Here is a 19,946-nt window from a genome sequence, read left to right as displayed (position 1 = left end):
GGTGAACAGATGAAAATGGTGTCAAGTCTCTTTTCATTTCCTTAAAGATATAAAGAAAATGAGACAAAAGGCCTCTGTTTCTTTGAAAGCACCAATGAGTGTACTTAATACATACATACACACACATATAAAACATCCATATACATATATATATTACTCTCCCCAAAGTAAAGACTGAGATCTTTGAAGTTTTCTAAGTGGGTAGACATTAGAATGGATGGAATTTTCGGTGCCACAGAGAACACTTACACCAAGTTTGCCAAGGCGAATACCCCACTGGGCATCAGTACTGAGTTCACGGAATCTGAGCTCCATTTCTCTTTTGTGATAGAGACTGGCCAGCTGAGAGCCGACCAGAGATATTGCCTAAGAAATGAAAACAATTAAAATTCAACTGCACACAGAGTATGTTCCAACACCGTTTAGATGAAAACCAACAATAAAAAAATCAAAACCTTTCTTTGAGCTAATAATGTGACATGCTATATATTGCTCTGTACACAGTCATTGCTTATACAACATTCAGGTCATTCAGCGTTTGGCAGGATGCCATAAATTTAGCCTGGCTTTCCTTCATAAGAAAAGACCAAATTTTAGTTATCCTGCAAAAGCAACTTCCCCTCCCCCAAGGGCAAAATTTAAAACACAAACATCAGAAAGGAATTTTGCATCAATTAAACTTTGTCCTACAAAAAAGAACAAGGTCATAGCTCAAAGGATTCAAATACACTCTAGAGCAAGCATAAGAAATGAGGTCCGTGGCTGAGTACAGATTTTAAGAAATAAAACATTGTAATTATTTTGGTTGAGCAATGTTTAGGACCTGTATACATTCACCAAAGTGCCACTAGTCATGCAAAAGCTGGCAGAAACCAAGTGAGTTAGTGTGACATTCCTTCTGTGAAATCTGAAGATCTGAAAAACTTCCTTTTCCCCGCTAAATCTTCAAAATTTTTTTAAAGTATATTTTTATTGATTTCAGAGAGGAAGAGAGAGGGAGAGAGAGAAGCATCAGTGAAGAGAGAGAATCGATTGGCTGCCTCCTGCATGCCCACACTGGGGATTGAGCCCACAAACCAGGCATGTGCCCTAATTGGGAATCGAATCATGACCTTCTGGTTCATAGACTGATGCCCAACCACTGAGCTATGTCGGCTGGGCTAAATCTTCAATATTTTAAGTATTAATGCTGTGCGCTCCCAGGTCATACCAAAATTTTGTCGTAATTCTGCCATGCTTTATCGATGAGCTTCCAGAGGTTTTCAAACACTTCTTTTTGGGGTAAGAGAGTGCAGTAACTCAATGCCAAGTCAAGATCCACCAGGCGACAATTGAATACCTATGGGAAGAAAGCACCCAGAGACACAAATTCTTTACAATCAAAACAGAAAATGGGCTCTAAAAGCTTGTCACTAAATTTAATCACAGACCCTATTAAACAAGTGTTTCACACAAGGTTAGTTATTGTAACACAGTTCCAACTTGTTTGTTTAGTTGTAATGTCCTTTATCAATATTATAAGTTTAAGGAAAGTAACTAAAAGAATTGTGGTCCAGCACTGGCCAGTTTTGGCTCAGGGGATAGAGCATTGGCCTGCGGACTGAAGGGTTCAGGGTTTGATTCTGGTCAAGGGCATGAACCTCTGTTGCAGGCTCAATCCCTGGCCCTGATCACATGAGGCAACCAAATTGATGTGTCTCTCTCCCATCGATGTTTCTCTGTCTCTCTCCCTCCCTTCCACTCTTTTTAAAAATCAATAGAAAAATATCCTTGGGTGAGGATTAACAAACAAAAGACAAAGAAGATTGTGTTCTTTATGGCACAATAACCTTATCTTTTCTATTGAATTACGATCTCATCACTTTCTTCAAATCCCTTTCCCCTATTCACTCTTTTTAAAAAACATACATTTTCATTGATTTCAGAGGAGGAGAATGGGAGAGAGAGAGAAAAACATCAATGATGAGAGAGAATCATTGATCAGCTGCCTGCTGCACGCCCCACATTGGCATTGAGCTTGCAACATGGGCATGTGCCCTGACCGGGAATCAAACTGTGACCTCAACTACTGAGCCATGTGGGCTGGCTTCCCTCTTCACTCCTTTTTTTTTTCTTTTTTTAAAATATATTTTTATTGATTTTACACAGAGAGGAAGAGAGAGGGATAGAGAGTTAGAAACATCGATGAGAGAGAAACATCGACCAGCTGCCTCTTGCACACCCCCCACTGGGGATGTGCCCACAACCAAGGTACATGCCCCTGACCGGAATCGAACCTGGGACCCTTCAGTCCACAGTCCGACGCTCTATCCACTGAGCCAAACCGGTTTCGGCTCCCTCTTCACTCTTAACCTGAGACATCAGAAGCAATCAGAAGAGAGGGGGGACAAAACAAAACAAAACACATCCAATACCAAACAGCTCACCAAGAACAGATACTCACTTTGTGCAGCAGCGTTGTCGCATTCCCCCTGACAAACGTAACGGCCTTCTCCTTCAGTGCCACCATAACCTTCCTCGAGTTAACTAACATGGCCTCTCCAAACAGCTTTTAGAAAAGAACAAGAAACTTGTTAGGTTCACTTCTATGCATCATTGTGAAAACTTTCATCAATATATGCATAAAAGCATGGGCAATTAATCTATAACAGGGGTCTTCAAACTTTTTAAAGTGGGGGCCAGATCACGGTCCCTCAGAGAGCTGGACTATATGAACTACTAATTCCTACTGTAACACCTCGGCTGCGCTCACTGCTCAAAAAACCTGGCAGGCCGGATCAGACTCCTCTGCGGGCCACATGTGGCCCACGGGCCGTAGTTTGAAGACCCCTGATCTATAATGACAGAAAGCTGGGGCCGGGGAGAACTGACTGGGGAAGAGCAAAAAGGAACCTTTTCAAATATCTAGATTTTCATCATTTGTTTGTTTATTTAAAATATATTTTATTGATTTCAGAGCAGAAGGGAGTGGGGAGAAAGAAATATCAGTGATGAGAGAGGATCATTCATGGGCTGCCTCCTACACCACCCCCACAGGGGAAAGTTGGGCATGTGCCCTGACAGAGAATTGAACTGTGACCTCCTGGTTCATAGGTCAACACTCCACCACTGACCCACACAGGCTGACCTCAAATACCTAGATTTTTAAATCAGCCTATACCTTTGAGTCTATATCTTGATTGTGGTGTTGTTGACAAGGTGAATAAATTGATTGACAAACTTCAAACATGTGCATTTTCATTTTGAAAGCTAGACTTCATTGAAGTTCATTTTTTAAAAATTGTTACTTAATAAATAGTAACAGGGAAGTGTTGATCTCGTGGGGCAGCAATGATCCCAATCCTGAGATGAAAGGCAAGTTACGAACAGGCAGTTTGTCTTCCAGAATCTGCTCACGGATGCTGCAGGGTAGTAAGTATAATTTGGGCCACAGCAGAACAAGCAGCTGACAGAGAGTTTTGGCCTCATGTGACCCCTGGCCTCAGAGGTTCCTCATTTGGAAAAACGGAGAGTCTTGGGTTGTTGCAAAGATTGAATATGAAATACGTGGGAGGAAATGAACACCACCTGAATCTTAGGGACACTCAACAGATGTTTCTTAAATAGGACGAACTATTGATTTCCTTGTTATAGAGCCAAATAGGAAAATGTGGAGCCCACACGCCTCTGTTTGGCAGGGTTTCTGTGTCAGTATTCACCCAGTGTTTGTTCTCGAACTGTACCTTTTCGCTCAAACTGGCATCCATGAAGTTTGACACAGAGTACTGAAGACAGGTGCCAAATGAAAGCACGACGAATCTCAGGGCCAGCTCCCACTGGCTCGACTCCTGCAGGCTCTGAAGCAGGGCGGAGATGGAGTTTATGCAAGGTAGAAAAGTCAGGCTGAATCCTGTGAAATGACAAACGCATTTTAATATTTAGGTATTTCTGAACAAACTAGACCATATTATTAGCAATTGTTTTGAGGGACAGAATTACTTCTTCATTGCAGATAATGGTCTTCAAGTTAGTAAATGAGTCAACAATGCGGGTTGATTTAAGCCAGAAAATCCTGATGTCGGCTAGATAATGAGGTATGGTGATTGTGACCTGCCTATTTTGAGATGCTTAAATCATTCCCTGAGGAAACCATTTCTCCACTTGGAAGACCAAATTTTATGAACAGCCTCAAAAGTCAAGGCTATAAAACCTAGTCACATAGTTTCCTGACCCTTTCAAAGAATAACAACGTAACAATAATCCTATATAACAAAAAGGAAATATGCAAATTGACCCTGATGGCGGAACTGTTCGACCAATCATTGAGATGCACTGACCGCCTCTTGGGCCCTTTCCCCGGCCAGCAGGCTCCCGTCACCCGATGGCAAACAAGGAACCAGGAGTGGGTGGCAGAGGAAGCAGGCGGTGCCATGCCAAGGCCCCAGCCCCGCCAGTCGCCCCACACACAGAGGGCGACCCACTACAGAGTCCAGAGTCGGGGCCAGCGAGCAGGTGGGAACGACCAACCTCTGGGTCTCTCCCCTGGCCAGCAGGCTCCAATCGCCCAATGGCGGACCGGGAACTAGGGGTGGGTGGCAGCAGGGGGCAGGGCCAGCTGCTGGGCAAGGTGGCCCTGAGTCAGGCCAGGCCTAGGAACTGTACCCTTGCATGCATTTCGTGCGCTGGGCCTCTAGTAAATAAATAACTATATCAAGAACATTAAGTCAGAGTCATATTCAGGATTTTAAGGAATTTCTACATTGGCATAGTTACAAAACCACCATACGAAGGCCGTGCATTTCTGATGTCAAATACCTTCACTAACGGAGCAGTATGGTAAACTCGTGGAATCCAGGGGATGTCTCTTGCTTTCTACAAAAGAGAATAAATTACACTCAATAACTCTCTCGTGGGGCACATATGCGCATCACAGAGACATCCTTTTGTGTCTGGCTTCTTTTGCTCTGCATGATGCCAATGAGGTTCGTCTACGTTCCTATGTTGTAGTTCTGATTCCAAACCTCTATAGTTTACACTCCTGTCAATAAAGCAGAGACACACTGACGATAAGGCCACAAGGAGGATTTACCAGCTGGAGGGACCAGTGATGAAATCAGCTCGTAAATCACAGGGAGCACCATCTGCGACTCCAGAACGATTCCATCCTCACTGAAGAAGTCGCCGTAGGACCACTCTTCGTAGGGGTCTTTGTGTGTTCCAAAGGAAGTCTGAAGACCAAATCGCAGAGAAAGACTCTCGTAAGGAAACTCTAAAACACACAACACTATCCTCACCGAGCAGAATCCAGAATCAGGGGTATTAAGAGTCAAATGCAGTTTGATGGTCAAATACAACTCCATAGTCTGTGCTTTCTGGTCGATGGCTTATAACAGTGCCATTTTATTTTACTATCTATTTAAAACATATTTTTTTTTACTGATTTCAGAGAGAAAGGGAGGAGAGAAATGGGAACATCAATGATGAGAATCACTGATCAGCTGCTTCCTGCATGCCCCACACTGGGGATCTGACCTGCAACCCGAGCACATGCCCTGACTGGGAATTGAACGGTGACCTCCTGGTTCATAGGTTGATGCTCAACCACTAAGCCACACTGGTCAGGCTAACAATGCCATTTTATGTTATGTTATTTATTTTATTTTAAAATCCTCACCTGAGGATATTTTCCCATTGATTTTCAGAGAGAGTAGAAAAGAGAAGGAAAGACAGAGAGAAATATCGGTGTGAGAGAAACACATCGATCGGTTAGTACTTTCTGCACATGCCTGACCAGGGCCCAGGCCAGAGAGAAGCCTGCAACTGAGGTATGTGCCCTTGACCTGGTATTGAACCGAGGACCTTTTGGTCTGCAGGCTGACGCGCTATCCACTGAGCCAAACCGGCTAGGGCAACAATGCCATTTTAAATTAAACTGTTAGCCTAGGATAAGGACAATGCTCAGAGGTGCCTTGCTCGAGGCCCAATATTTCCTAAGACTGTGCAAATTAGAGGCAATAAATGTGACTGGAAAAGAAGTGGCTTCATGCCCACTGGTGCAGAATAAGAAAGTACAGGAGGTAAGTCGGTATTTGTGTAGACTCTGCATGTGACTTAAAAGTGGTGCGTATGGAGTGGCAGAGCTTTTGCTTAAGGAAAAAAATTCAAAAGCAATTCACTTTCATTAGGACTCCCCCGTCGTCCATCTGGCACTGTCTGGAAAGCTCTACTGCCATGAGAGTATATTTACATAGTTCCAGAGCATCCAGGAGGAAATCTGAAAGACAATCAATAAGCATCATTCAGCTAACAGTTAACTTATTTAGAATCCTGACCACCTTTCAATAATCACGATTCAACATTCTGAGGAGGGCCACAAGGCAGAGATGTTTCCACACAGTAACCCTGAGCAATGCAAGTCCAAGGCTTTGTTGAGCTTGGCTGGAAGGAAAGACCAGGTATGGGGGTGGGGCCAGGAATCTCACAGTCCTACAAAAGTGAACATCATCATGGTCCGAAATGACATCGTTGCTATTTGATAACGTTTTAATATATTTTTGTTGATTTTTCACAGAGAGGAAGAGAGAGGGATAGAGAGTTAGAAACATCGATGCGGGAGAATCATCGATCAGCTGCCTCTTGCACACCCCCTACTGGGGATGTACCCGCAACCAAGGTACATGCCCTTGACCGGAATCGAACCCGAGACCTTTCAGTCTACAGGCCGACGCTCTATCCACTGAGCCAAACCGGTCCCGGCCTACTTGGTAACGTTTTAATAATCCCCGCAGAGAGTGGGTCATGCTCATCCCTTTGTAAAATGGAGATACGACCGACCTCCTCTCTCGTGATGACAATGTCCCCTGGTAAAGGGGCGGCATCCGGGAGCTAAGTGTGACGGGAACCACAGAGGACCAAACTCTGTGCAGGACAAATCTTGTCACCTGGGCTGCAGGTGGTGGCAGCTTGGCACGCGAGGTCATGGATTTCGGAAGGAAGGCTCAGCCCCGCGGGTGCCGTCATCGGAACGTCGTTCGCCAACATCTGGCAGAGCCTCTGGCACGTCAGGAACAGCAGTGTCCCGGTGTCCGCGTTGCAGTGATACCGAAACAAGTCCCTTCGGAAGGAAGGAAAGAGTTGGAAGTTAGAACGCTCTCATGAAAGGTAGATGCCCTTGCCTTTCTTGGATCAATATACAACCACCCCCAACTTTTAAAATGACTTCATGGTCTCTAGTTCGTTTTGTTTTTCAACTTGTTTAGGATGCTGTGAACGGTCGGGTGCAAGGTGATCTACACACAATGGTTAGGTTACCTAACTATGCAGTACTAGTCAGTTGTCTTCTGTGTTACCACCTTCGGACCCAGAAGCCCAGAATAGGCCCGCAGGGTGAGAAACCGGTTTGGCTCAGGGGATAGAGCTTCCGCCTGCGGACTGAAAGGTCCCGGGTTCGATTCCGGTCAGGGGCATGTACCTTGGTTGTGAGCACATCCCCAGCGAGGGGAGTGCAGGAGGCAGCTGGTTGACGATTCTCTCTCATCGATGTTTCTAACTCTCTATCCCTCTCTCTTCCTCTCTGTAAAAAATCAATAAGATTTTTTTTTTTTTTTAAGGAATCACGGTGGTGGAAACGGGAAGTATCACTGGCCCTACCCTGACCGCCAAAGCAGTAAACAAAGCAAATGCTCCCCCGGAGGGGCTGTGGGGAGCAGAGAGCCGGACGTACCTGCACTTGTCCAGCGCCGTTCCCACCTTCCCATCGCTCAGGGCCCGCAGGACCAGCTCCGCCTCCAGCTCTGGTTCGGACACCCGCAGGGCCAGCGCCTGTCGGTGCAGCTTGGACTCGGTGCTCAGGCTCCTCTTGGCGGCCGCCGGCTCCGCGGCGCCCCTGGGTTTGTGCTGCGCCTGCGCCACTTCCTGAGCTCTGATGTACTGGTCACGGAGCTCGGCTACCAGGGCATGATTGCTGTAATCTTCAAAAGCAAGAAAGACCTCAAAGTTCTCCTGCCGCAAGGAAAGCAAGACAGAGCCCCGAGGCTGTTTAGTTCGTCCGCTGTGACAAGCACCGAGATGTCTCCAACCTCCCTTTCTTCCCTCTCCCTCAGAGACTACTCTGCAAACGCAGGATTTAAGACCGCATAGACTGTCTAAGCGCTAGTAGGCTGTACACCTGAAACGAGTACAATACTGAATGTCAACTGCAATAAAAACCTTTTAAAGGTAAAACAAAACACACTCATAGTTCAAGTTATGAAAGTAACAACGTCATGACAAGTTCAGAAAATAGGGGAACATCACTTGATCCCAGGTGTTCTCCTCTCGTCCTCAGCACTACGGATAGACATTTGGGCCAGAACCGCGGGGAGCCCTGAGAGAGGAGGGAGGGAGAGGTACTGGATTTGGGTGATTCTAGTCTGGAGGCTGGAAGAACCCAGCTTTGCTCTTTTCTATCGTGACTCCTGGCTGGCTGCTGGCTTCAGACCAAGAACGGGTTTTTCTGACCCAGTACATCTATCCTGCGGAAGACACCACCGGTTTGGCTCAGCACATGGAGCGTCGGCCTGCGGACTGAAAGGTCCCAGGTTCGATTCTGGTCAAGGGCATGTACCTTGGTTGCAGGCACATCCCCAGTGGGAGGTGTGCAGGAGGCAGCTGATCAATGTTTCTAACTCTCTATCCTTCTCCCTTCCTCTGTAAAAAGTCAATAAAATACATTTTTTTTTTTTTTTAAGTTTAAGAACACAAAGAAGTTAATTTCTGCTGATTCCCAGGTGCTTTTCACGGAGACACCTGTTGTCTAATACAGTAGGTCTCAAACTTCCTGGTGCAGTACCCCTGGACACTCTGAGGACCCCCAAGAAGTTTGCTTATGGGATATCTATCAATATTTACCATATTAGAAGTTAAACAGAAATTTTTAAAACAAAAGGGGCTATAAAAGCGCCTTCAGAGTGATGACGTTATCACTTCATAAAGTCTGTGAGCAAAAAAACCCTAAACAATTCCTTATTATCGCTGTCAATGCAGTTTTTATCTCATGGCCCCCCCCGGAGAGGGCTTTAGGGTCCCTAGGGTTTCATGGGCTGTACCTTTGAGAGTTAAATCTGCCAGCATTAGTTTAAAGTTTTCACAAAGAGATCCCCTTTTGATAAAACTTTTTTTCTATTTGGTAAAACTTATCCCTTAACTTTGAAGGTCCTTTTATTTATACAATCTTTTATATTAGGAAGGCCCTGGAGCCAAAATAACATTAATTATTTTCAAATCTCAAGACAGTTAATTAATTCAAAGATAACAAATATTAATTTTTAAGAAAAGTTGTCTAAAATAAAAATATATAGAAAAAATATTTAAGGCCGAAGCCGGTTTGGCTCAGTGGATAGAGCATCGGCCTGCGGACTAAAAGGTCCCAGGTTCGATTCTGGTCAAGGGCATGTACCTTGGTTGCGGGCGCAACCCCAGTAGGGGGTGTGCAAGAGGCAGCTGATGGATGATTCTCTATCATCAATGTTTCTAACTCTCTATCTCTCCTCCTGTCTGTAAAAAATCAATAAAATATATTTTAAAAATATTTAAGACACTATGAAAGAGTAAATAGTATTCCAGTCTCTGAAGGCCTGTGCAGAAAACCTTAAGGACAGTTTCAAAGGCATTGATTAGTCCAGTAATAATGTTCAATACAGCTTAATACCTTTACCTGTAAGCTGGCAACAGTTTTAAATAGATTCAACATGTCTTCACACTCATCCTTCTTCTGCGGATTGTCTGTAATTAAAATTTTTAGTTATAGCAGACATCCAAATTCCCACATTATCAGAACTTATAAAAGCCCAAATTTTAATTAGCTAGGTCGATTGAGATGCTGATTTAAGACAACTGAAGTTCAAAAAGAAATCTAATTCTTCTTTCGGAAGGTACAAAAGAGAAATTTATAGGTTACAAGAGAACTGGCAATTTTTCTGAAATAAATTGTAGCTCTTTTTTCTGCCCAAGAGAGTTACTTTGTTAATCATTTTATTTAAGTTCAAAGTTAAATAGGTCCCCCCCCCATCATAACCAAATTATAAGAAATATGAATAAAAAGTGCAAGGCACCGAAGAAATCTAATCTAGCGTGAAATAGCTAACTGAAGTATAAACAAATGAAAAGTTGACTTTAGATGCATCTATTCTTACGCTACAAGTCAATAGAATAAGGCGAGGAAGACTTTTCACGAAGAAAAGTGGTCAGCGAAAACCATTGGAGCCAGGATAAGATCGACGCTGAGGCTCCCTTCTGAAAAGGATAAACTTTAGAACAAGGCCAAGGTGAGGGGACAGAGGTAGATGTTACCTTTCTGAATGTCACACAGTATTTTAAGAATGTCTACTGATGTCTTCACTACAGACATTCTCCAGGCCTTGTCCTGAAAAGAAAGATGCAAAATGAAATCTACTTCCTTATTTGCCACTTTGGTGGTACACACATAACATACACATGGAAACTATGGGATCAGAAAAAACAGTAGCCAAGACCGGTTTGGCTCAATGGTAGAGCGTCGGCTTGGGGACTGAAAGGTCCCGGGTTCGATTCCGGTCAAGGGCATGTACCTTGGTTGCGGGCACATCCCCAGTAGGGGGTGTGCAAGAGGCAGCTGATCGATGTCTATCTCTCATCAATGTTTCTAACTCTCTATCTCTCTCCCTTCCTCTCTGTACAAAACCAATAAAATATATTTAAAAAAAAAAAAAAAAAAGAAAGAAAAAACAGTAAAAAACTTGCTGGAAAGTCCTCTCGGGAGCACTCCCAGTGCATTTCCAAATTTCAGGTCTCGCTCCCCTACCCTCTGTCTCCCCCCCCCCAGCCACACACCCGCTCCGTGAATTACCTCTGCCGATCCCTCTCCTAAACTCCAAAGGCTTCTCTGATGTGTTTCCTGAGCCTACGCAGTCCAACTGGCTTATTTCTACTACCTTTGTAACTTTCTAAATAAACTTTCTCTTATAATTTGGGGGGAAAAAACACATTTTGCTGAAAAACTGAGAGTTCTGTTACTGGGAGCTGGGGAACCAAGAAATATCACCCCCCCCTCCCCCAAAAAACCCACACCTCATTTCCCTAAAAGTAAAAAAATTACGTGAACTGCTGAGACAGGTTAGGAGGTTCAATCTCTAAAGGTTTAAAAAACGCAGCTACCCTGGGTAAATTAGGAATTTGGTTCCTTATCTCTATAAAGAAGTGAACTGGCTCTCTTGAAACGGTTTCTAAGTTTCAATCTTCTAAGGTAATTTATATTTATGCTGTTTCTGTGGCTGACATTTGATAGTACTGACTATGTCCCACACAATGAGGAAAATTGTTTATACTGCAAGGCACGATGGGAAACTCCCATGTACAACAAAGACTTCAATTAATCCTAATTCATCTAGTGTGGGCTCAAGCCAAAGCTCCAAAGCAGCCCTATGTGGCTTTCCTCTTTGTTTTTTTTTTAATTTTTAATGTTTTTGAATTTATACCAACTTAACTTTTTATTATTGAAATGGCTTATTTTTTAAATTTTTATTTATTTTGAGAGAGAAACATCGATCGCTGCCTCCTGCACGCCCTCTACTGGGGATTGAGCCCACAACCTGGGAATATGCCCTGATCTGGAATCCAACTGGTGACCTCTGGGTTCATGGGTTGATGCTCACCCACTGAGCAACGCCGGCCAGCTGGCTTTTTTTCTATATAGTGCATTGACACAGGAATTTTTATATTAGGCCATTCTAGCAGCGGGAAGAGCAGATACTCACATGTGTACTTATACCCTATTGCTTCCTCTCCATAAATATTGGATTTATCTACATTTTATTCAGTGAAAACCTCACCTCTTTAGAACCATCTGGTTCTTCTTGCATTGCCAGTCGTGCCCATATAATGACTCTTTCTGCAGTCTTCTTAGCTTCCTCTGGAGGCAGAGACCTCAGCAACAGGACACAGTCCTCACCCTGTAAGAAGTGTTTGAAGGAAGAAAAAACAGCTGACACCTTTGTGCAAAAAAAAAAACACAGTTGGGAGTTCTCATTTTCTATTTAAAGATAAAAAGATATTTTGAATACTAGATTATAAGATAAAAATATGAACATTCTGTTGATGATAGCAAATGAAGAAATTAAATTAAAACACCACTCTTTGTACTTTGTAATTCTATGCTTATTATAGAAAAATAACGACACTTCTGAATAAAAATAAAAAGCCCATATCCTATTCTGGCATCAAAGGGTACCACAGAAAATGTTAAGACATGAATCTGAGTTTTGTTAATTAGTAAAAAGTGTGAAAACCCATTAGCTATTCACACACTTTACAGGACCTACAGATATGAAAAACCTGGTCAACCTAACAGTCAATGTTTTTTTAATCTTGGTATAACTTTATCTTGTGCTAATCTATGTAGATAATTCGGTTGTTCTGACTTTTTCATGGTTTCGCTCACAAAGTAACCATAGGAAAGAAAGGACACTGTAAGCCTTCCGCACCTGGTCCCTATCGATCAGGTCTATCGTCCTCAGGCTGTAGATCTCGTCAGGAGGCAGCATGTATGCCTGGGCCACCTTCAGAGCATCTTCTAAGGAGGTCGGGACATCTTGTTTGAGAATGTATCTGACCACCCTCTGAAATAGACACAATGTGTACATTCATTTCTTTGTTATAAAATCTCCCAGAGAACCCAAAACTCATCCGTTCAAAAGGTAAAGTATTCATTAAAATAAGGCCGCGCCCTAACCGGTTTGGTTCAGTGGACAGAACATCCACCCGCGGACTAAAGGGTCCCGGGTTTGATTCTGGACAAGGGCATGGTTGAGGGCTCATCCCCACTGGGGGGACGTGCGGGAGGCAGCTGATCGGTTTCTCTTTCATTAATGTTTCTAGCTCTCTATCCCTCTCCCTTCTTCTCTGTAAAATCAATATATTTAAATAATAAAAATTCAGAAAATAAATTAAAATAAGGCAGCAAGCCGAAACTGGTTTGGCTCTGTGGATAGAGCGTCGGTCTGCAGACTGAAAGGTGCCAGGTTCGATTCCGGTCAAGGGCATGTACCTTGGTTGCGGGCACATCCCCAGTAGGGGGTGTGCAAGAGGCAGCTGATCGATGATTCTCTCTCATGGATGTTTCTAACTCTCTCTGGCTCTCTCTTCCTCTCTATAAAAAAATCAATAAATATATTAAAAAAAATAAAATAAGGCAGGAAAAAACTAAGCTGTATGAAACATTAAAAAATAATTTACATTCTGACTTTTATGACAGTCCTGCCCAACACCCTCTCCCCTAGCTTTATTGGGCTATAAATGAAAAATCAAACATAGTATATATTTAAGGTGTACAATGTGATGATTTGATATATTAGTGTTTTTTTAAAATATATCTCGAACCTGGGACCTTTCAGTTTGCAGTCCGACGCTCTATCCACTGAGCCAAACAGGTTTTGGCCATTTAGTTTCTTAATTTACCATCCATTGTCCTTTCTACTCTAATAAACAATTAAGTGCCCTATCAACGTTCTGACAAAAGGAAGTTAGTGGAGAACTTAACTCTATTACCTTGAAGAACCTGAAATTCTCATTCAATTTCCCAGATTGCCCAAGAAATGGGGCCCAAAGACTCTTCGTTGCACTTACCATTATTTCCTTGTTTAAGAGGTTCACCTCCCTTATTCCGTAGCCTCGCAGAAGCTTTTTCATTTCCATTAGTTTGTAACTCTCCTGTAACAACTTGACCCTAAATGTAAATGTATCGGTGTTAACGTGGATTATCTTCTTTTATGAAATGCCGGGGGACACGGGAAGGGGCAGAACACCAGAAACGACTGTCAGCTCAACACACGAGGCTTATCCAACACCAACGAAGCGGTCGGGGCTCTGGTCTTACTTGGGGTGGTCCATCTCCAAGTGCCTCTTCACCAGCTGCTCCACCGCCGCATTCCAGGGAACCACGGCCGCGTACATCATCTTCAGCACCGCATCGAATATGAGCTACAGAGATGCACACGGGCCAGTGAGCAGCCTGGGAGGTCATGCAAATGCATGACATTGCCTAACATACCACAGAGGTCCCACGTCTACTGCGCGACCGCAACAGTAAACCTCTCTTCTGATTTACACACCTATTTTTAAAAAATATTCTCTCTGCTGGAAACTAAGTCATATAACTCTATTACTTTCTACAGACTGTGTTCAAGACTTTTTTTTCATAAGTTTTTTTTAATTCACATTTTATAATGATGCTTAATAACAGTGAAGTAGAAATAAAGGCATGTTGTCATGTTATTTTTCAAATGTCTCTATGTTTGAGAAACCGAATGCATCCAATGGCCTATGGTGGTTCTTCTTGGGTGGGGAAAAAGAAAATGTTCACTTCTTATTTTCAGAATTAAAGAAAATAGAACTATGGGTGGTTTATTAAATTATTTCTATTCCTTTTCCGTGCTACACAAATTCTTTTGTGACGAGAAAGTAAGTGTGAAGAAAAGGCGCAACGCTGAGAAGGGAACTGCATGGTGGCCAGTACTCACGTCCTTGTCAGATAAGCATCCTATGACTGCCATGGCTTTGGCTTCCCATGCTGTCTCAAAGAGGGACATGGACTTGGAGCTACATCTCTTCAATAAATCCTAACGAGGGATAAGCACATACAGTTTTAGTTTTATTTTTAAATATATTTTATTGATTTTTTTACAGAGAAGAAGGGAGTGGGATAGAGTTAGAAACATCGATGAGAGAGAAACATCCATCAGCTGCCTCCTGCACGCCCACTACTGGGGATGTGCCCACAACCAAGGTACATGCCCTTGACCGGAATCGAATCTGGGACCTTTCAGTCCTCAGGCCGATGCTCTATCCACTGAGCCAAACAGGTTAGGGCAGCACATATATTTTTAAATTTAAAACTCTGACGGAAACAACAACAAAAAAGTAAAACACACATATAGATACAAATAACTTTTATGGATGTGTGAAAAACACAAAAACTTCTACTTAGCAATGGCAAAACAATACAACAGTATTGCTAAAACCTGGGCCTTCAGTTTTACATGGTACAGAAAACTTACGAAGGAAACATTCTTGAAGCATCTATAAATAAGATTACTGCACCTTACTAATGGCTACAAAAAGTAATATATAGAGAGCTCATGCTCCTATTATCTCACAATAACCATTTGTAGCAAGCCCTAATATTATCCTGTTTTGTTCAAGATTACCAGTCAATCCATAACAGAGTTAAAAAACACATTCTTAATCAATAATCTGCACAAGCCGAAATCGGTTTGGGCTCAGTGGATAGAGCGTCGGCCTGCAGACTGAAAGGTCCCGGGTTCGATTCCGGTCAAGGGCATGTACATTGGTTGCGGGCACATCCCCGGTGTAGGGAGCGTGCAGGATGCAGCTGGTCGATGATTCTCTCTCATCGATGTTTCTAACTCTCTATCCCTCTCTCTTCCTCTCTGTAAAAATTCAATAAAAAATATTTTTTAAAAATAAATAAATAATCTGCACACATCCTAACGGTACAGCATTCAATGTTTAACTCAAAGGACTTAATACATCGTATTAAAACTCAATGCGGTCACACAGTGCGCAGAGGCAGGAACGCAGACGAGGCGGAAGGGAACCTACCTCTATGTACAGGAGAAGGAGCTCCTCCTCCTGCAGGTCATGCTCCCGCATGTACACGCTTATGAACTTCTCCAAGGCGGAAGGGACAAGCTCTGGCGCCAGCACCTTGTCGAACATCCGGAACACAATGGTGGTGGTGGTCTCCTGGAGGCCAAAGGGGACGGTGCTAAATGCAGGCTGCGCTCACCTGGCTGCAGAGCCACGCTGGCAAACCCAGACCTTCACCTTCTCAAACTCGGAGAGGGCCAAGCTGCAGCTGTATTTCCTGTGCAACGTGATCAGCTCCCGCAGGTTGTTCACCAGGGTCCTCAGCTGACACACCTCCTCCGTGTTCTCATAATCCTTCTGCGATAAAGCGGGAGGGGAGCATGCAGAAAGGTCAGAATTATTTTGTGCAAAATGTGAAATGGCCATGATGATGTACATAAGAGGAAATTATGCCTTTATTGTAGGATTTTAACTAATTAACTAGTACAAATTAACAGATGGGAATCTGACAGGAATCTGAAATTTCCTTTCTTAAAAAATACAGAAAATCATTATTAGTGTAATACATTTAGGTACATAAACATCATTTAGATGGCACTCAGTGGCCTCTCTGTATTGATCATGACCAAACTTTTTTTTTTTTTTAATATACATTTTTTATTGATTTCAGAGAAGGAAGGGAGAGGGAGAGAAAGATAGAAACATCAATAATGAGAGCCATTGATCGGCTGCCTCCTGCACCACCCCTACTGGGGATTGAGCCCACAACCGAGATGTGTCCCAGACCAGAATCGGACCCAGGATCTTTTAGTCTGCACTATCCATTATTCACTATCCATTGAGCCAAACCAACAGGGAAAAGATAAAATAAGCCAAAACCGGTTTGGCTCAGTGGATAGAGCATCGGCCTGCGGACTGAAGGATCCCAGGTTCGATTCCGGTCAAGGGCGTGTACCTTGGTTGCGGGCACATCCCCAGTCGGGGGTGTGCAGGAGGCAGCTGATCGGTGATTCTCTCTCATCGATGTTTTTAACTCTCTATCCCTCTCTCTTCCTCTCTGTAAAAAAATCAATAAAATTTTTTTTTTTTAAAGAAAAGATAAACTGGTGTTTTATAGCAAAACAAAAATGCTCTTCTGCAGAAAAATATATTATAATGACAACTATATATATACTAGTAATATATACTGATTATATACATTAATACACTGCTTGAAACTTATATAAAAAATTCCCATTTTATTTTTAACAGTATATAATCAATAAGTACAATTAATAAGAACTTATTAGAAAGTAGGACATTTACTATTTTTTGGCCTCCAGAAATTTAAAGAATAAATTCAATTTCATAACTTACATTTTAACCTCAATTAAGGTCATACCTCTGATACTTAAGTACTTAATACTTCGGAGTTGAAATTAAGCTGAGATGTCGCATATGTTTATAAACCAAATTATGGCATACCAACACATTTTTAAAAGATAAGAATGTACCCCGCCTCCCAATATAATGTATGCTTTCTAGATTTTAGACCTGAAGGGGAAAAGAAATGAACTTAAGAAATTTAGAAGCCAAACAATAAATTCATTCATTAACTTCAAATTAACATCAGATTTCCTGATACTAGCTCCCTTTCAGCATTGCTTTATTTTTAGACAGCTGGAAAGTCCCAGGTTTTTTTCAATTTTGATTTTAAAAATTCATTGGTACTTAAGCCATATGGCTGCTGAAATGTCTAAGAGAAGCATCCAGAACTGGGAGTAGCTCAGTTAAGAAGTCTGACTGACACAGCCTTTGAAAACAAATCCTAGTGCATTAGTGAGGTTTGTTTTATAGAGCAATGTGAAATGCTTCCAACGAAGGAAATCCCCAGGATACTACTTAGGAGTGTGTTTATATATTGTTTCCGGCCCTGGCCAGGTAGTTCAATTGGTTAGAGCAATGGTTGGCAAACTCAATAGTCAACAGAGCAGCCAGCCGAGGCTGATTTGCTGACCACTGGGCTGATACACTAAGGTTGTGGGTTCGATTCTCCTATCAGGGTACATACAGGAATCAACCAATGAGTGCATTAGTAAGTGGAACAACAAATCCATGTTTTTCTCTCTCTCTCCCTTCCTCTCCTCTCTAAAATAAATTAAGAAGTAAAATATATATTGTTTCCCTGTGGGTTAGTTCAATAGGAAAAAAGAGTGCATTAAGATAAGTTGAAGTTATAACAGAAAAAGCAGGAAGAAAAAGAAAAATTTTCCTTTGTATGGATTTTAAAAGTACCCATCCAAAGAAAAGAAAACAGCCGAAACCGGTTTGGCTCAGTGGTAGAGCATCGGTCTGCGGACTGAAAGGTCCCAGGTTCGATTCCGGTCAAGGGCATGTACATTGGTTGCGGGCACATCCCCGGTAGGGGGTGTGCAAGAGGCAGCTGGTCGATGTTTCTCTCTCATCGACGTTTCTAGCTCTCTATCCCTCTCTCCTCCTTTCTGTAAAAAAAAAAAAAAAAAAAAAAAAAAAAAAAAAAAAAAAAAGAAAGAAAAGAAAACAGAAAATTGCAGAAATGGGTGTATTTCTAGTACAGATAGATAAACCCTTTAACATGAATGAATGTTTTATCGCCAAGTCTGTTTTCCATGTCATACCAAGGAAATCCAATGCCAGGAGGACACCAATCCCATCTCATCCGGTTTTTCTGCTGTAAAAAATACCTCTGCCAGTTGAAGTCCATTTTCTGGCCAGTTTGCCTTTAAAAAATGATACAAACCATTAAAAATAATGAGTTATGCCATTGGAAGAGTCTTAAATGTATTTTTAATGCTAATTGTACAAATTACCTTGTCAGTTAATTCAAGGTTCCTGGCTGCTTGCTCCAACCATTTTGCAAGGATTTTCTGGAATAGATATATCATTTGTAAATATAATACTCAATTACTTATCCACCGAAATAACTTAAAACATCCATGATAATCTTTCAAAAGAGACAGTAAAATGAACCAACTGGTGTTATGTGAAGTAATGTTCAATAATATGATGTAAAAAATAAAACTGAGTCACCAAAAGTGGAAATACTAAAGGCAACTCACCTGTCCATCCGGTACAATCCTTCTTACAAACGGGATCACGTCATTCTTAAGCCAGGGACAGAGCTTTTGCAAAGAGACTGGTGTAGAAATGGAGTTGAGCAAGCTCTCAAGCATTTTCACGTCAAACCTGCTTTCGAAGTTTGCCTAAATCATACGGAGTGTGAGAAATTAAGGTTTATCTTCCAAATTGAAACTGACATCATCCCAAAAAGGAAAGACCTCTTAGGAAGTCATTTCAAGAATTATTTTTACTATTTTGGTGAGCATCAAAGGTGATTTACTATAGACAAATGATTTGAGCCGGGAGCCACAAATCCACAAATCTCATGACAGAAAACTCCAAAGAACAAATTAAGTGGCAGAGGAATTGGTATGGGTGACCTTCCAATGGAAACATAATTGGACGCGACAATACAGATCCTAGCAAATGTGTCCACACCAGATAACTCCTTTTTGGACCTAACGTTATATGCCAACATTTTCGTTTACCACAATCTGGACTGCAATAGGAATACCTTCTCCACCAGTGCCACATAAGGAAGCCCATCATCGGGGGACAGTGGAGGAAAAAGGGGAAATCTGTAATACCTTCAACAATAAAGATAAATTTTTTTTAAAGCCCATCAATAAATCACTTAATAAAATGTTGCTTTTGAGCTAAGTTTAGGAGTTCATTAGACTTTGACCGATGAGATAAAGTAAGCTCCAATCATCTATCTATATATATAAAAGCCTATGCGACCATTACGACCGGTTGACCAGTCACTATGATGTGCCCTGACCACCAGCGGCAGACACTCAATGCAGGAGCTGCCCCCTCACAGTCATGGCGCTCCCACAGCCAATCTCCTGTGGCCAGCCAACTACTCGCAATCTCTCCCCACAGCTGGCCGGCCCTGATGGGCAGCAATCGCCGGCCAGACCGAGGGATCCCACCTGTGCATGAATTCATGTACTGGGCCTCTAGGTATCTTTATAATATTTCCTCTGAGTTAATATCATCACAGGATAGTTACTCTGGGACAGGTCATAATTTATCATTGTGAAAACACCCCACTGCCAAGTCTCATTTGCCAGCACTGATTTAATCCCCCATCTTAGAGGTTATGAAGCCATTAAGGGGGGAAAAAAAATGTATTACTCGATGTCTAAGCCAAAGGTACTGTGCACAAACAAGGTTTCCTTCTCTTAGCTGCAAAAAAATGTCCTTGAGGTCATCTTCATTATTCAGAAATTCGATCCAAGAACTACCACTGCAAAGTCAGAGAG

The 19,946-nt window shown here is 42.4% G+C and overlaps 1 protein-coding gene across 4 annotated transcripts in view; it reads right to left on the bottom strand.

Annotated features, from left to right (window-relative positions):
* The window catches only part of KNTC1 (kinetochore associated 1), a 62,588-nt gene that overhangs the window by 22,790 nt on the left and 19,852 nt on the right, over positions 1-19,946 (bottom strand). For 3 of the 4 annotated variants that reach the window (XM_084867765.1, XM_084867763.1, XM_084867764.1), the window contains exons 21-42: positions 19,819-19,930; positions 18,678-18,821; positions 18,429-18,485; positions 18,237-18,338; positions 15,838-15,957; positions 15,613-15,756; positions 14,511-14,609; positions 13,868-13,971; positions 13,618-13,717; positions 12,477-12,611; positions 11,826-11,945; positions 10,309-10,381; positions 9,674-9,741; positions 7,703-7,980; positions 6,921-7,093; positions 6,156-6,253; positions 5,069-5,207; positions 4,795-4,851; positions 3,723-3,889; positions 2,444-2,548; positions 1,211-1,339; positions 250-366 (exon numbers count right to left, since the gene is read on the bottom strand). In XM_084867765.1, coding sequence (XP_084723891.1) covers positions 250-366; positions 1,211-1,339; positions 2,444-2,548; positions 3,723-3,889; positions 4,795-4,851; positions 5,069-5,207; positions 6,156-6,253; positions 6,921-7,093; positions 7,703-7,980; positions 9,674-9,741; positions 10,309-10,381; positions 11,826-11,945; positions 12,477-12,611; positions 13,618-13,717; positions 13,868-13,971; positions 14,511-14,609; positions 15,613-15,756; positions 15,838-15,957; positions 18,237-18,338; positions 18,429-18,485; positions 18,678-18,821; positions 19,819-19,930 — 2,641 coding nt within the window. The remainder of the gene's footprint in view (positions 1-249; positions 367-1,210; positions 1,340-2,443; positions 2,549-3,722; positions 3,890-4,794; positions 4,852-5,068; positions 5,208-6,155; positions 6,254-6,920; positions 7,094-7,702; positions 7,981-9,673; positions 9,742-10,308; positions 10,382-11,825; positions 11,946-12,476; positions 12,612-13,617; positions 13,718-13,867; positions 13,972-14,510; positions 14,610-15,612; positions 15,757-15,837; positions 15,958-18,236; positions 18,339-18,428; positions 18,486-18,677; positions 18,822-19,818; positions 19,931-19,946) is intronic. The other variant, XM_084867766.1, reaches the window with a different exon arrangement.

This window comes from Pipistrellus hanaki (genome assembly GCF_964339955.1).
Source record: "Pipistrellus hanaki genome assembly, chromosome: 19".
NCBI classification, from domain to species: domain Eukaryota; kingdom Metazoa; phylum Chordata; class Mammalia; order Chiroptera; family Vespertilionidae; genus Pipistrellus; species Pipistrellus hanaki.
The sequence above is the reverse complement of the archived record's forward strand: the minus strand, read 5'-3'. Positions and strand labels throughout refer to the sequence as shown.